Source organism: Zosterops lateralis (genome assembly GCF_965231275.1).
Source record: "Zosterops lateralis genome assembly, chromosome: 5".
Lineage (NCBI taxonomy): Eukaryota > Metazoa > Chordata > Aves > Passeriformes > Zosteropidae > Zosterops > Zosterops lateralis.
In genome coordinates this window covers 55,569,427-55,583,997 of record NC_139766.1, presented here as the reverse complement: position 1 = coordinate 55,583,997, position 14,571 = coordinate 55,569,427, and the positions used below count along the sequence as shown (strand labels likewise).

The following is a 14,571-nucleotide window of genomic DNA, read 5'->3' as shown; positions in this document are numbered from 1 at the left end:
CTGCATCCCCAGCTCTCCTGGTCACTCAGCCCACTGCATCTGCTGCTGCAGTACAGCTGACAAAATGGGTAAAAAATACTTCTTTGTCAGCCAGGGTTCATACCTGCTCAGCATGTCTTCTTTCCTAATCTGTTATATCTCCCAAAAATCTGTCATCTCCTGGATCCAAAATTCTCAGGAAGAACAGTGATGGTCCTATGGAGCGATTTCAGCCAAGCCAGAAAGGATGGTAGGGAAATGCTGTGCTTGCTTTCCATATCTGTGTAGTGAAGTAAAAATGATTACTTACTACTTCTTTTTCTCCTGCTGTGCTCAGACTGTAGATTGGGTGTTTGCCTGCTTGCATCACGGTATTAGGTTTTACAGCCATTTCCTAGCTTCCATTAGAGTTATTGTGCTTGATGGAAGATCAGAACAAATGTTCTCCTCAGCAATTCATTGGCCTCCTGACATTTACTTTAACTTTATTGTTGGTGCCTACCATGCCCTCGTAACGGAGCGGGAGAATAAACTTGCCAGTGCAATTGAATTATGCACTGCTACCTGGGTTATTTCTAGAGTCAAGCAGTAACAGGAAGCAAAAAGGTCAGCTTTGGATACATTGCATCATCCTGATCATGAGGTCACACGTTCAGTCTCAGCCTGTTTGTTTTGCCTCTTGCTTTCCTCAGTGCCATCCTTAGTGTGGCGTGTGACTTGCCTGAAGACATCTCTTCTGTGCTGCAGCTTTCAGCTGTGGGTGCTGCCGGGGAGGACAGGCACTGCTGTGCTCAGCTTCAAGCCTCTGGAAGAGAGGAAGCCTCTTTTGTAGCAGAACAGAAATATTTGTGCCCTTTACAAATGCACCAAAAGCCTCAATCTGTAAATCTAAAGCACGTGCCATCCTTGCCCTCCTGAGTGGCCTGGATCATCCCAAAGAGCAGGTGAACCTTAGGATTCATAGCACCTTCCTGAGATCTTGTACATCTTCTTGGGTGTGTGTTAGAGGGAGAGTGAGGTTTTATGGAGGACATCCCCACATTGCCTCGTCCAGGTCTGAGGATGCAGTTGCAGTCCTGATGACAGCACAATGAAATCCTCCATCCAAGTTGCTTTTGGCAATCTATTTTGCGAGCACCATTGTGTATCGGATGGAGCAGACGCCACAGAGGGTGGCTTATTAAAGGGTCATTAAATGCAGTTTAAGCTGGTTAAATACCATAGTTTCAAAGCCACTTTTTCAGTGGCTCTCTCAGTCTGCTGTACTCTGTAGAGAGCATTGTCTCTTCTCCCAGGCAGCTGGCAAAAGGACAAGAGGACACAAGCTGTGCCAGGGAGGTTTAGGTTTTCACATCAGGAGACATTTCTTCATAGAAAGGGTTATTGGGCACTGGATTGGGCTGCCCAGGGGGGTGGTGGAGTCACTGTGTCTGGAGGTGTTTAAGGAAAGGCTGGATGTAGTATTCAATGCCATGGTCAAGCTGACATTTTGGTGTTTGGTCATAGGTTAGACTAAGTAATCGTAGAGGTTTTTTCCCAACTAAGTGATTCTGTGATTCAGAAAAAAGAAAAGATGGTAGATGTGCTCTGACTCTTTTCTGTGAATGCACACACATATATTGAAATTCCTGCCAGGGAAGGAAAAATGCCATGAAGGCTTTGCAGAGTCAGAAGTTAGCCTGTAGCCCCCTCTTACAGCCTTGCTACCTGACTACTGGCAGCTAATGGTGCCTGGTGAAACCTGTCAGATGTTTGTTCCTCCAGAAAACAGCATCAGCTTCATGGTCTTTCCAGCTGACCAGCCCATACAGTACATTACTGTTTTTAAAAATCCTATTTCAGTCTTTCATTTTTTTTTTTTTTTTGGTTTTTTTTGTGGGTGGTTTTTTTTTTTTTTTTTTTTTTTTTTTTTTTTTTTTTTTTTTTTTTTTTTTGTAGCAGTTTGCCTCTTCAGAAGGCTGCAGGAAAATACTTAGGCCTTTATGACTACGGTGTTTTAGTTTGTTTGCTCTCTTCTCAGCATATTTCTTATTTCTTATGAATTTTCCTCTCTAAATACTTTTTTTTTTTTTGCAATTTCTCTCATTTTTATTCTACTGTCCTCTTCTGCAGTTGGGTTTACTCTGAGAAAGGTAGGACTGAAACAGCGAGCATTGCTGCAGGAGGATCTTTCTTTTTCTTTCCAGACAAAACTCTCCACATCTGTTCGTTGGCATATATGAAACAGGCAGGAGGATATGTCCTCTCCAAAACTATTATTTCACAGTCTTTTCACTCATAAGAAAGTGCAAGATAGTGGCACAAACTTGGAAATCGTTACACAGAGAGATTTCAGGTGTGCCAATGATCATTTGTAAATCTGGCCTTAATCTTGTCTTCCCAAATGGAAGAGGGGAGGAGTTCTTTTGGCAGACCTACAAAACTATGTTTTGTGTGTGGGCGTTGTTGGCAAGAAACATGTTTTCACTTCTTCAAATTAGCATTCCGACACTGGTGTTATTCCATTTGTAAAAGGTAAAAAAAAATATAGGCCAAAAAAACCACAGAAACCAAAAATTTGGTTTCAAATTTGATTTAAACAGAATGTTGTCTTTTATCCCAGAATCCTACTTAATTTTTAAATTTAATTTTTTCATAATTGAGCTAGAAAATGTTTAAAAAGTAGCCTTATATCAGGGAAAGATATATTACTTTTAATTCCCTTTATTGTTCTCAAGCCTTCCAATAAAAAGGTCAGTTACTTACACGTTTTTTCCCTACTTCTTTCTTGTCTCTCAATATCTGCTTGAGCCATGGAGAACCTCCAGGGGCTGTTCCTGTATTCCTATATAACTATGTCAGTGTTTGGGTTAAACCGTATTACATGTTTTGGAAGAAATAATGTAGAGAGATCATCTTTCATGCAGCAATAATGAAGAGAAAGATGTGGAGAAGTAATTTTTAGAAAGGAACTAAGTTAGTAATGCATCCTCTTGGGTAGCAGTAAGCTTTGCTGAGCATTACATAGAATTAACAAAAAAAGAAAGGGTTCAGTCCTGTTTTTATAAGAGACCAGATAATTATCTTAGCCCTGGAATATTCAGCCAGCATTTGGGACTCATAAGAGAGGTTGGGTTTGACAGGACTGCATAGGAGACACTTCAATTTCAGTGGAAAAAGCTCAAAAGAATCAAAGAAATGGGCTTTAAGGTGTCACACAGCCATCATTCTGGACACCCCTGTCATGCACACAGCCAGAGAGGAAAGAGCATCTCAGCACTGCTGTAGTGACTTGTAGCTGCACATTCTGTGTGACCGTTTGTAGGTGTGGAACTGTCAATGCTAGGATATAGTTTCATTACCTGCCAGCCAAAAACATTTTCCCAGAAGAATGGCGCATCTGCGTTTTCAGGAAACCTGGGTGTGTGAGATAACTTTGGGTAAATACTTCTGCGTCCCAAGAGTTCGCAGAGTCTGAGCTTTAGTCTGCCTTTTTCTTGGGCATTTCTTCCATTGCTGCCTATTTTTTGTGTAGTTTATTTGGCCACAGTATAATTCCTCAGATTTGCAGGTTTTAGGGTCAGTCCAAGAGAAAAGGAAAAGGGTTAATTAGTGACCAGCCTGCACCACATTTGCAGACAGATAGGAACAGCAGCAACCTTCAGGGATAGAAAACTCTTGTGTTTGCCTTTGTAGCAGCTGAGAAATATTCTCAGAGTGTGCCAGTTTGCATACCACATACCACAGGTGTGTGGTCCAAGGGAAAATGTGGGCATCAAATATTGAGTAGCGGGGATTTTGTTTTTTTCTGATGTATCTGTAAAAAATATCTCGAATTCCCGCAGTTTTCTGCAGAGCTTACATAAACACAATGTGTCATGATACATGCTAAGCTCCAGCACTGAATTGCAGGAAAATGTTGAAATTGATTTCTTTATGTAAAGGGATTTGATGCAGTCATTCTTTCAAGTTCTGAGAGCCAACAGCAGAGGTCAAAATTCAGCTTCTGTGCTTATGCATGGCTTCCTTCAGCTGCTTAGGAGAGCAGGCAGCTGTAAGAATAGGATCTGGTTTCTATGGCATTAGTCTTCTGTGTAACAAGAAAGAAATAATTCAGTTTTTGAATATATCTTATCATTGCTCTAATGGGAAGAACAACATATTATCTCCTTTATTTATCTTCTCTGTATCATCATATGCGTTAATTCTCTGAAGACGAGCATATGAACATCTTGAGTTAGATTTCATTAAATCAGATTGGCTTTTACTGTCAAATTGATGGAAGTAAGTTATTCATTTATAACTTGGCTAATTGATTTACAGAGAGGTAGAAGCTCAGCCTATAATCTTTCCCTAGAATCTTGCTTTTATAATGAGCACCAGAAAGTGAGGGAACAAGAGAAATATCTGATTTCTAGCTATTGGTAGATAAGACAATTGAAAATTCATATGAAAAACCCAGCAGAGTTTGCCATTGAGCCCAACAGAGAAGTGGGAACTTCATTTATGTGTCATCTTGTGTAACTTCTCCTTGTCCCAGGCATATTCCACATGGATTTGCATTCCAGATCACAGATGGGTAGATAATAAATAAAAGACCAGCAACCTGAAGGGGTATTTTTGTAGTGGGCTGCTCATGAAAAGGAGATGGGGCCAGCTGCCCTGTCCCAAATCCCCATGGCACAGAAGAGGAAAGGAGTACCAGATAGGGAGAGCAAAACAGGGCAAGAAAGGGGGTAAAGCCACAGGGAAAAAGTGAGAGTTTCCTGAACTGTGAATTTCCCTGCAGATTATTTGTGAGTTTTGTAACTCAACTAGATGGTATAAGTCTTTTAGTAGAAGATGTAGCCAACCAGCCTGCTGGCTTTTTGCTTCTAGTGGGCATCTGCTTGAGCCTTTTGTTCTAGATTTAGGATGCTTTTACATATGCTGAGAGTCACAGGCCTCATTATCAGTGGCTAGTGTGGCAAGTGATGCTGAGTGATAAATTAGTACCAGATTATTGTATCAATAAGATGGAAATTGTGAACTTTTTGCTTTGGTTTTTGTGGGTTATGTGATTATTTTTGCTCCTTTTACAATGAACTCTTCTGTTCAGAAATTGTAACAAAAATCATCTCTTTGCTATCACATAAGCTTCTGGAATCAGAAACTTCTTTTTCTTGACAGGAGAGGCTACTTACTTACATGGTTTGCTTTTTTTCAAGTGGCACAGTAAGCCAATGGGACAAGCTAATTAAAGCCCTCCTTGGAATGGGAATCCCATGGAAAACAGTGCCCAGTGAGAAGAAATTTGTTTAAGCCACCATGGCTGACTGGAAAAGCAATATGCAAAAAAACTAATGATCAAACCAGGAAGACTCTTGTTGTAGTTGCGTTCTTGGGAAATGCTTCTATTCCTCCTTCCTTCTCCTCTTCTTCTTATTCTTGAGGGGGCTTGACCTGGTTAACACTGTGGGGTTGGAAGGCACTGGGGTGACATCTGACTGGCAGCTGGGGACAACCTTTCCCTGTGCTCTCTCCTGGGCAGATGAAGTCGGGGGAGATGGCCGCCAACATCGCGCGGGAGCTGGCGGAGCACACCAGGAACCACCTGTACGCCGGCGACATCGCCTACTCCGTGTCCGCCATGGTCCAGCTCGTCAACCTGCTGGACGTGCAGCTCCGGAACCTGACTCCCGGCGGGAAGGACAGCGCTGCCCGCAGCTTGAATAAGGTGAGGGCAACGGGGCCTTTTCAGTGATACAGCCTGTCTCTTTAGCCCAGTAGCACCTTAACTGCATTGCAACAGTGTGGTTTCTATGCCCACGGTTTAAGAAGAGTTATTAGTCCTTCTGTCATTTCCAGAAGTAGGAGGAATTGCTACATAGCACTAAAGGTGCTAGGAGTTGCCAGTTGTGGGAGAAAATATGAGCTGTGGAGTCTGTAAGAATGCATTTAAAGCTGAAGGTTTCCGTAGTGAAAGGCCCTCTTCATCACTGGATCTCATGTAAACTCATGGGATCAGACCTACCTAGGATTCCAACAGTGTGGGCCTGGGTGTCAGGACAAAGAGCAGCTGGACCCTGGTGACTATGAGCGTGTGGTTACATTGGCCTCCCAGTTAAAATGAGACACAGAATTTTGTTCTCAGCTGCTTATCAGGCTCTGACAGTTCTGGCATTCATGTAAGCATGAACAGAACTTGGTCCCCAAGATTATATGGGGAATAAGTGATCCCAGCTAAACATAAAACTTCTTCTATGTTTTATAGAGAGAAATGCTTTTCAGAGACATAATATGGTCTGTTTTTCTTGTAAGTTATTATTGTAGACTGATGCTGTTTTAAATGCAAAGGGCTTCAGGATTGTTTGAAGTTTGTCGCATGGGAGCTGAACTCCTGCATCTCATGTGCTTTGCATGTGCTGTGAATTGGGTTATCCTGATGCTTTTAATTAGTGCTGCTTCCAGCCATTTTATAACAATGTAGGTAATAATTGTATTAACTGTTACATCAGCATAACATTATTTGTTATAATCATACCATGGTTCTTTGTTGAAATGATGGTGATGTCTGACAATATTAGGTAAAGCCACCAATTAATGTCACTTACTAACGGGTTTCATGGTTGTAGTCTGCTTGCTCTTCTGGATGCGTCCCAGCCACGCCCAACATTTTGTCAATTCAGCTTTGCAAGCACATATTTTTCATCTTTGTTTTTATCTCACCTTATTATATTTGTCTCAATTACAAGAAATCAGGTTGTATGATGGGGGCAGGAACTAGTTACTGAGGGGAGAGGAAGACTGGACAAGGCAGAGCTTCTCGGCTCAGCTGTCACTCCTGGGGTCCCCACTGCAGGTTTCTTTCCCCTGCCATCAGCTTTGCACAAGCAACTCATACAAATCAATTGCATTCCACATTAAAATTCTGGACCACGTGAAGTCCTGCAAAACAGCGATGCGAGTCAGTGATCCAAATGACAGGCTCAGTAATTTACTTGCTCTCATTCCCCACTTAATTCTTTAGAAGAGCAACTGCTCTGTGTTCATTTAAGAATGCATGAATTCAACTTGGAAGTAGTATTGGGCAAACAAAAGGCAGCAGAGTTACTGCTCCATTTTCCCCTTCACTGATCAAGAGTATTTAAAAAAAAAAAAGAAAAAACACAGGAAAAAAGTAATTTGCAAAGAGTTTTGTTTAGTGCTGTTTAGTCAGAAAGAAGAAATAAAGTAAGCACTAGCCATTAAATATTCTTTTAATCATTAAAGGAAATGTGCTGGGAATCCGAAAGTAATCACCTGTGCTGTTTTGTACTGGTGGGGTTTTTTTACAAGCTGATGTACAATGAATTGAAATAAACTAGCATAATCAGAATTTTTAAAAGCCATCATCTTTCAGGAACCACTTTTCTGTCACTAAAAGCTTTATGCTTTCCACTGGATCAGGCTTAATTAAGGTGATAATTGTTCCATTTCAGACTGGGAAGACCCCAGAGTGGATAGCTCTGTAATTTTCAGCACGGCTTTCTTTGATCTCCATTTGTTTCTGTAAAAAATTGTTTCATACTGGGCAGATTTATCTAGAAGAAGATTTCTACTGTTACAAATTGATGAATTAGAAATTGAAATTAGGCATTGCATGATACCTAGATGTATTTTGTTTATTTCAGAGCCTCAAAACTCTCAAGGACAAATTTGGCTCTCAGCTGTACTAATGGGATTTCACTGCTGTGTGTTGAGAGCGCAAGTTGCCCTGAATCTCTGATGATGTGAAATTTCCAGTCAGGCACATCAGCAAAAACAAACCCAGCCAAGCCAGTGGCTCTGAGCAACCTGGATTTGTGAGCTTTTGTTGCTGTGATGCAGAGCTCACCAATTCCAGGTCACTGCTGCAGACTGCCTGCCAAGCCCCAGGTCTGTCAGGGCGGGTCCATACAGGTCCAGGCTGTATCAGGATGCAGTCCTGCACGTCTTGCTCCCTGGGGCTGGTCCTGCTCATGTGAAGCTTGGTTATATTTCACTGTGGCATCAGCACTATCTGACTGGAGAGCCCATGCTCCTCTTATGCAAATAACTAGCAGCCTCATCTTTTTCAACCTTGTTTGACATGAAAATGTCATGTGTGATCTCCAAGCTGTAAGGAAAACATCATATCTAGAGTATCTCTACTAGACTTCAGTGTCTTCTACCATCTAACAGCTGCTCTTGCAAAGTTGCCAGTCTGTGCTTCACTTCACTGAAAAAGGACTAACCCACATTTCTGGAGCCAGTCCTTCCAGTTTCCATTGCTACCTAACTCACGCTCACTCCTTTAGTTTGGTTGGTTTTTCAAGAGCTGTTTTAAGAGAGAAATGAGAGTTTTTTCACAGGCATTTTCTTCTTTTTTTTTTCCCTTGTTCTGTCACTAACTTGTTTTTTCTATTCCGTCTTTAATCTGCTCTCTTTATGGACTCAGCTTCAGAAAAGGGAGCGCTCTTGCAGGGCCTATGTCCAGGTATTTCTTGTGTTTTTAATAAACGTGTCCAGTTATTTGACTGAATGATTGTGAAGTGGGTCTTGTCTCTGTGAATAATCTGATTATTACCAGCTTTGTGGCAGCAAGTTCTAAGGTTAAGGTTACAGGATAATAATGTCATTTTTTTACCTCACCAACCTGCCCCGTTTCTCTCAGACTTGACAAAAATTTGGGACAAAATCTCTGAACCAGAAAGTAGAAAAAACCACAAGAGAGATCTGACACGACTCATCCAGCCACCTGAATGAGCAGGACAGTATGGAGATGTGCAAGTAAAGAATGCAAAACCGCTGCTCACAGTGGTGTCTCCAGACCAACTGGGTTTTGCTTTCAGCATGTCGTTCAAGTTACTGCCACCTGCATTTCCTTAGTTTTCCTTCTTCCCCTTCTACACTTTTAAATTTAGAAACAATTCAAAATGGCAACATTCAGCATGAGGGAGGAGGTAGGATTGTAATGAAATGCAGAGTGTCTCACAGAGAGATTGTTGGAAGTAGGAGATTCCTGCAAACAATGCATAGGGTAATGAGCATCCCATAAAGTTCACCCAGGTCTGGCCTGACTTTCATAGGCTTACATTGTGTTTGATGTGGACAAAGTCAAGCCCCAGCATTCTAGAAAGATCACACTTGTGGGCTTTTCAGGAGTGGACCTTGAGTTATCCTGTTAATCCTGTCACCTTGCCTTATAGCATTTGCTCCAATGTTTTTTTATATAAAACTGTTCATGTACTGTAGGTGAGTTAATGCTGCTTTAAGAAATGTGAATGTTTTACCTTCTAATCTGTCTTGTGTTTGTGAATGGATATTGTTCTTATGGGTGGTTGATCATTATTTATATGTATATGTGTAACACTCGTAAATGAATTCTGTTTCTGGAGGGAGCCGTCTGTACCTGCATTTTCCTGCAAAATTCTGTTTCCTACAGTCGGTACTGACTTTATTTTGTGAGCACATATTTCATTTAGCAAATGGGATTAGGTGGTCTGGATTTCTAGGGCATTAGAAATAAAACAGTATTTTTGCTGGTAGGCTGTCTTCCCTTTGGAAAATGTCTCAAGAGAAAGTCACCTTTTCCCTTCCATATACATTAATGGGTAAAGATGAATTACGGAGCAACACATCCCTTGTCTAGGATCCCAGAGAAAGCAACTAGAAGGCATTTGAAGGAATTTAGGAGAGTTTGCAGTGCAGTGCTCACTCCCAAGCTAGCTACCTTGTGTACTGCTACCATTGGAGACGTGGTTAAGACTGCTTTGACTTTGGGCTGTACAGTCCTGCTGGGGACATTGGGTGCTACCTGATCCCTAGTTGGCCTTTCCACCCAGCTGCACAGGAATTTTCCACAGAGTCGATGCACACTCCTGCTCTCATGTCTTTTTTTCAAACAGTAGCAATTGGTGAGTTTAATATACCCTACAGAAAGAGAGCCTTGGTAGAATAAAGCCTGAATACTCTGCAAAAACTTCAGCATACTCTTAATTTCAAGGACTCCTTTCCTTTCACTTGGAAAGGTTGCTTGCATGTTTAAACATTAATCATGCACCTACTTCTTCAGTAGATGAAAACTGATGAAAGCTCATTGCTTGAGCTGTTAAGTATGGATATGGACAAATCTGTTACATATATTGAAGAGGACAGTCCTGTAAAAGAGGGCTTGAAGAATGAATTAGATGGCCTAATTGAAACTTTCCAGCTCTGCTTTGTACTATATGGAGGTAAAGTAATGTATCTCGACATATTTTCATACAGTATGCTTCTATTTGGAAAATTGTGTGGCTAAAGTCATCAAAAAATCTAGTGAAGGAGAGGTTGTCTGTAATAGCAATTAGATGTGACTGCAGATGGTCCTGTTACAGGCCACTCATCCTTTACCAAGAAGTGAAATGTTGGAGCTGGGTGAGGAAATTTAGCAGAGATTTTTCAACAAATCTCAAGTGGTGACACTCTGGGCTTTGTAAAGTCAATGGAACATGGGAAATCACTGAGACATATGGCGTTAATGGCAGAGAAATAGAGTGTTCAACTTTGCTGGCATGATCTCCTCATGCTGATCCCATTATTGTGAGGAGCACCCCTGGCTGAATTTGGCTCAGAGGGCTGGAAGTGTATCTTCAACTCTGTGCTCCCTAGACAAAGGAAGGTGCAGTATGAAGTTTATGTGAGAGATGTCCAGGAATTGTGACTATCAAAAGTGGTATTGAGGAAACGTGTTTTGTTGGAAGGAGGAGGGTGACCTGAGAAGATGATAATTGCTAAAATCAGTCTGTTTTCTTTGGGCTAACCAATTTAAGTAGCTGTGACTGACAGAAGGTGTGTAGCGATTGGTGTATGAAATCCTCTTAAACTCAGAATAAATTACTATAAATAAATATACAAAGTGGATGGAGAAATTTTGCAAGTTATTCAAACATAAGACTGAGAATGCATTATCAGATTATCACCTCATCTCTTCGAATACCTTTAAAACAAACATGGATTTAATTTGTTCAATTTTGCAGTATTTGTTGAGTTAAAAGCTCAGTGATTTTATTTACTGGAGATAGAGGTTAAAAATGCTGTTTCTTTAATTTCAAATGTGGCAAATTATCTTTTTTTTTGTCTCAAAAATCCAGCAAGAACCAACCTGGCAGGTGGCGTGATAAATACATATTAATATAATGACTGGCCAGTTGCTGGAAGATTTTTCAGTTATGGTGATAATTAAGAAACTGCTAAGTGGGTTTTAATTTGTGATACTAATTAATAGTCAGCTGAGACTGAGCTGACCAAGGTGTATATAAATGTGGCCTCAGCAAGGTGCTCTGTTAGCAAAGAGGGTGGCCTTTTAGAGAGCAGAGATCTGCATCTCCTATGCCCACCTTTCTGAAGTTCTTGCACTCTGTCTTGGGAAAGGGATGGAAGTGTCAGCATGTGGGAGAATGAGTCACAATGGGTGACACATTTGATTAGCATAGCTTGGTTTGGTGGCTGGTCTGTGATGTAAGCTGGTATGAATTTTCTTTAATTTTTTCAGAATTTATGCTTGTGCATCTTCCAAAAGTTGTTGTCCTTAAACTGAAGCCCTGGAGTTGTAGAAAACAGAAATCACTCACCTTTTGGAGGCTGTGAAACTGGGTTTGGTGTCACAGATTTCTTCCTTCTTTCTCAGCATGATGTGTTTGATATTTCCTTGCTCCTCAACTTAAAATGCCATGGATGCAATTCTCCTGTCCTCTAGGAATGGAGGTGGGGTAGTAAAGGAAAAAAAAAAGGCTAAGTCCTCAAGTAATGTAGTAAGTGAGGCTGTATTAAAACATGTATTAAACATGGGAGGAAAGATAGAGAATTTGCTGATTTAGCAGCTAGAAACACAGTTTTTATTACAGGTTCATACCACACCCATGCTTGCAGTCTTTTTATCATGTGCATGCATCTGATTGCGAAGTCTGAACTCACCTGCTTGCTTCATTTGGGTTTGTGGGCTGCAGCTCTGGGGCATGAGGAGGCCAATGAATTTCCCTGCAGTGCCAAACCAGAGGCCTCTTCCCATGTGAAATTGCATGGTGCATTTGGGATGTGGATCTTGGCAGACAAAAACTGCACAGGGTTCCCATTCTTTTGGTTTCTTTTATAAAGTCAGTATGAGTGGTTTTAAAGCTGGAGGCTGGTGAATACGACAGATAATGTGAATGGCAGCTTTGTGGAAAGGGTGGAAGGAGGCAGCAGAGGGTTTCTTTTGCAGAAACTTCCTCGTCTAATGGAGTTTGCTGCTCTTGGTTCGTTCCTGCCATCCTCTGAGCTGCCCTGTAAATCAGCTTGCCTTGTTTTGTAATTCTACACTGGTGTGGATAGCAAAGATTATGGAGATGCCACCTGCTCCTTGATAATTGCAGGAGCTTCTGGGTGCACATATCATCAGAGCCACGCATGAGGCCAGTGATAAGGTGGTGGCAGTCTCCTGATAGCAGATAATGGCAGGTGGTTGGAGAGTTGTCCCTCTGGTTTTCTTGGAAGTTTTCTGAACACTTCTTGTTTGAAACATGGGCTGTTTGAATTGCTGCACTAAGCAAAAAAATTAAAGGCTTTCCTCTGAGGATTCAAGGCATTAAGTTCAGACCTGAGCAGAAGAGACTTTTTTTTTTCTTTGCTAACCTAGTAGTTCTCATCAGATAAAAGGTGCATCTGGGACTTAGCCAGTACAATTTAGAGTGGATTAATTCTGTTTGTCCTACTTCTCTCTTGCTTGCATGATTGGTCCCAACTTCCATGAAGACTAAACAAAAGAAACTTGCAACTCTGAGAGGGAGCACAAATTGAATTATGCCATTTTGCTTGTGTTTGTTTGTGTTCTTCTTGCCCCTGCGACAAGAAGGACTCTAACCTCCATTTATATAAAAAAGGCAAATTAATGAAGGTTTTCAAGTTCTATGTTTGGTCACTTAATTGGCTGTATGACAAAGAGCTCTGCAGTGTGTGTCAAACAACTCTGAGAGTTCTCTGATGATTTGTGCATTGCTTGACTCCTGATGCTATTCTGCACAGCCCGTCAGGTGAGGTATCGTTGTTAAAGTGGCTGGAATAAATTGGCTAGCAGTGAGCATACAATGTTGTATATTAACTATAGCTACAGGGAGTACTTTCAGCTGCTTTTTCAAGAGATCGAGATGTTTGCCCATCAGCATCAAAGTGCCTAAAACTTCCATTTAATATAATTAAAAGGACATCTGAAAGAAGTGTGACTCGCAGTGAGGTTCTGTGGTTTGGTAGTCCTTTGTTCAAACTCTGTGAACTTAATATACTTCACAGCTTGAGAAACCTGCACTTGATTTGTGTCAGCAAGAGATAAACTAGAAATCCTCACCCTGCATATTTCTGCTGCGGTGAGCCCGTTGTTAGGGGAGAGGAGGATCAAAGCAGCAGCCTTGGGTTTGTGACCAGACTCCAAAATTCATCGCATAAATGTTAAAAAGGAAGGTGACCCCATGTTCATCCACCTACAACTCAGCTACACCTATGTTTAGGTTCTCATATGGCAAAACTAAGGAGAAAAAAAAAAAATCTACTGTTTTCTATATTTCTCTATGCTTACTCTCTGCTTGAATCTGAGTCAGTCCTGGTATCTGGTGTCACTGGTAGAAAGTCTGAATATAACTTGCCATAGGGGGCAGCAGGAGGTGTCCCTTTGATTTGAACCGCTGGAGAAAAGGAAGAGTCTCACAGACTCCCTGGGAGTTTCCTTGAAGGCTGTGGATATTCTGTCAAAGAGGCATTTCTGATGTGTGGCCCATTTTCCTTTCTTGCTATAGCCTTGCTCACTTCCCCAGTGTAATTACTCTAACAGTTGCTTGTATGGTTTCAAATCCCAAACAGTAGGGCAGCAAATACAGATGATTCATAAATGCAGTTCTCAGATTATTCTGCGGGGAAGATCTCATTAGATGAAATAGATCATATGTTATTTCCTTCTTCCCAATCAATTCCTTTTATTTCAGTCCTACGGATGCCTTCTGACCTTAAAATATTCTTCCTCTTATAGTAAGTAAAGCAAAACCATAACCTGTAATTTGTAACCTTGTTCTCTTTCTCATATCGCCTATTATTTTTTGCATGCTCCCATTAGGAGATTATTGGTAGTTCAAGGCCAAGATTGCAAACCTTGCATACCTAGTAAAAGACCATTAATTCCATAGTTAAGCATTTTGTAGATGGCCTAATTTTAATAAAGGTCAGCGCCTTTCTTCTCACTACAGTAAGTTCTCAGCACTGCTGGAATTCAGGCCATTTCTGAGTCAGTACAGTTCCTGTAGCCACAGCATAAACATTTTCTGTATTGTTGAAGAGAGGGTTGCATGCTCTCTCTTGGGAGCCTTTGCTCTCAATCTGCAATTTTAGAAATTCCTCTGCATGGTCATGGGAAGTTATCTTCTTGCCTTTGCCGTGAGTAAAAGGCTTTGTCTCAGTTCACCAAAACTGATACCATCTGTTGCCAATCACCACTGTGGTGTCAGCTGTAGGCTAGTGCTTCTGGCTTAGTTTTGAAGGCAGAAACAAAGATTAGAACTAGATATTCTAATGATTTATTTATTTTCAAGCACTCACTGTGGCTGAGCTTCTTTCAGTCTAAAAATACATGTC

The 14,571-nt window shown here is 41.2% G+C and overlaps 1 protein-coding gene across 15 annotated transcripts in view; it reads left to right on the top strand.

Moving 5' to 3' along the window:
* The window catches only part of ADGRL3 (adhesion G protein-coupled receptor L3), a 491,337-nt gene that overhangs the window by 391,671 nt on the left and 85,095 nt on the right, over nucleotides 1-14,571 (top strand). For all 15 annotated transcript variants that reach the window (XM_083862079.1, XM_083862080.1, XM_083862078.1 and 12 more), the window contains one exon: nucleotides 5,489-5,674. In XM_083862079.1, coding sequence (XP_083718205.1) covers nucleotides 5,489-5,674 — 186 coding nt within the window. The remainder of the gene's footprint in view (nucleotides 1-5,488; nucleotides 5,675-14,571) is intronic.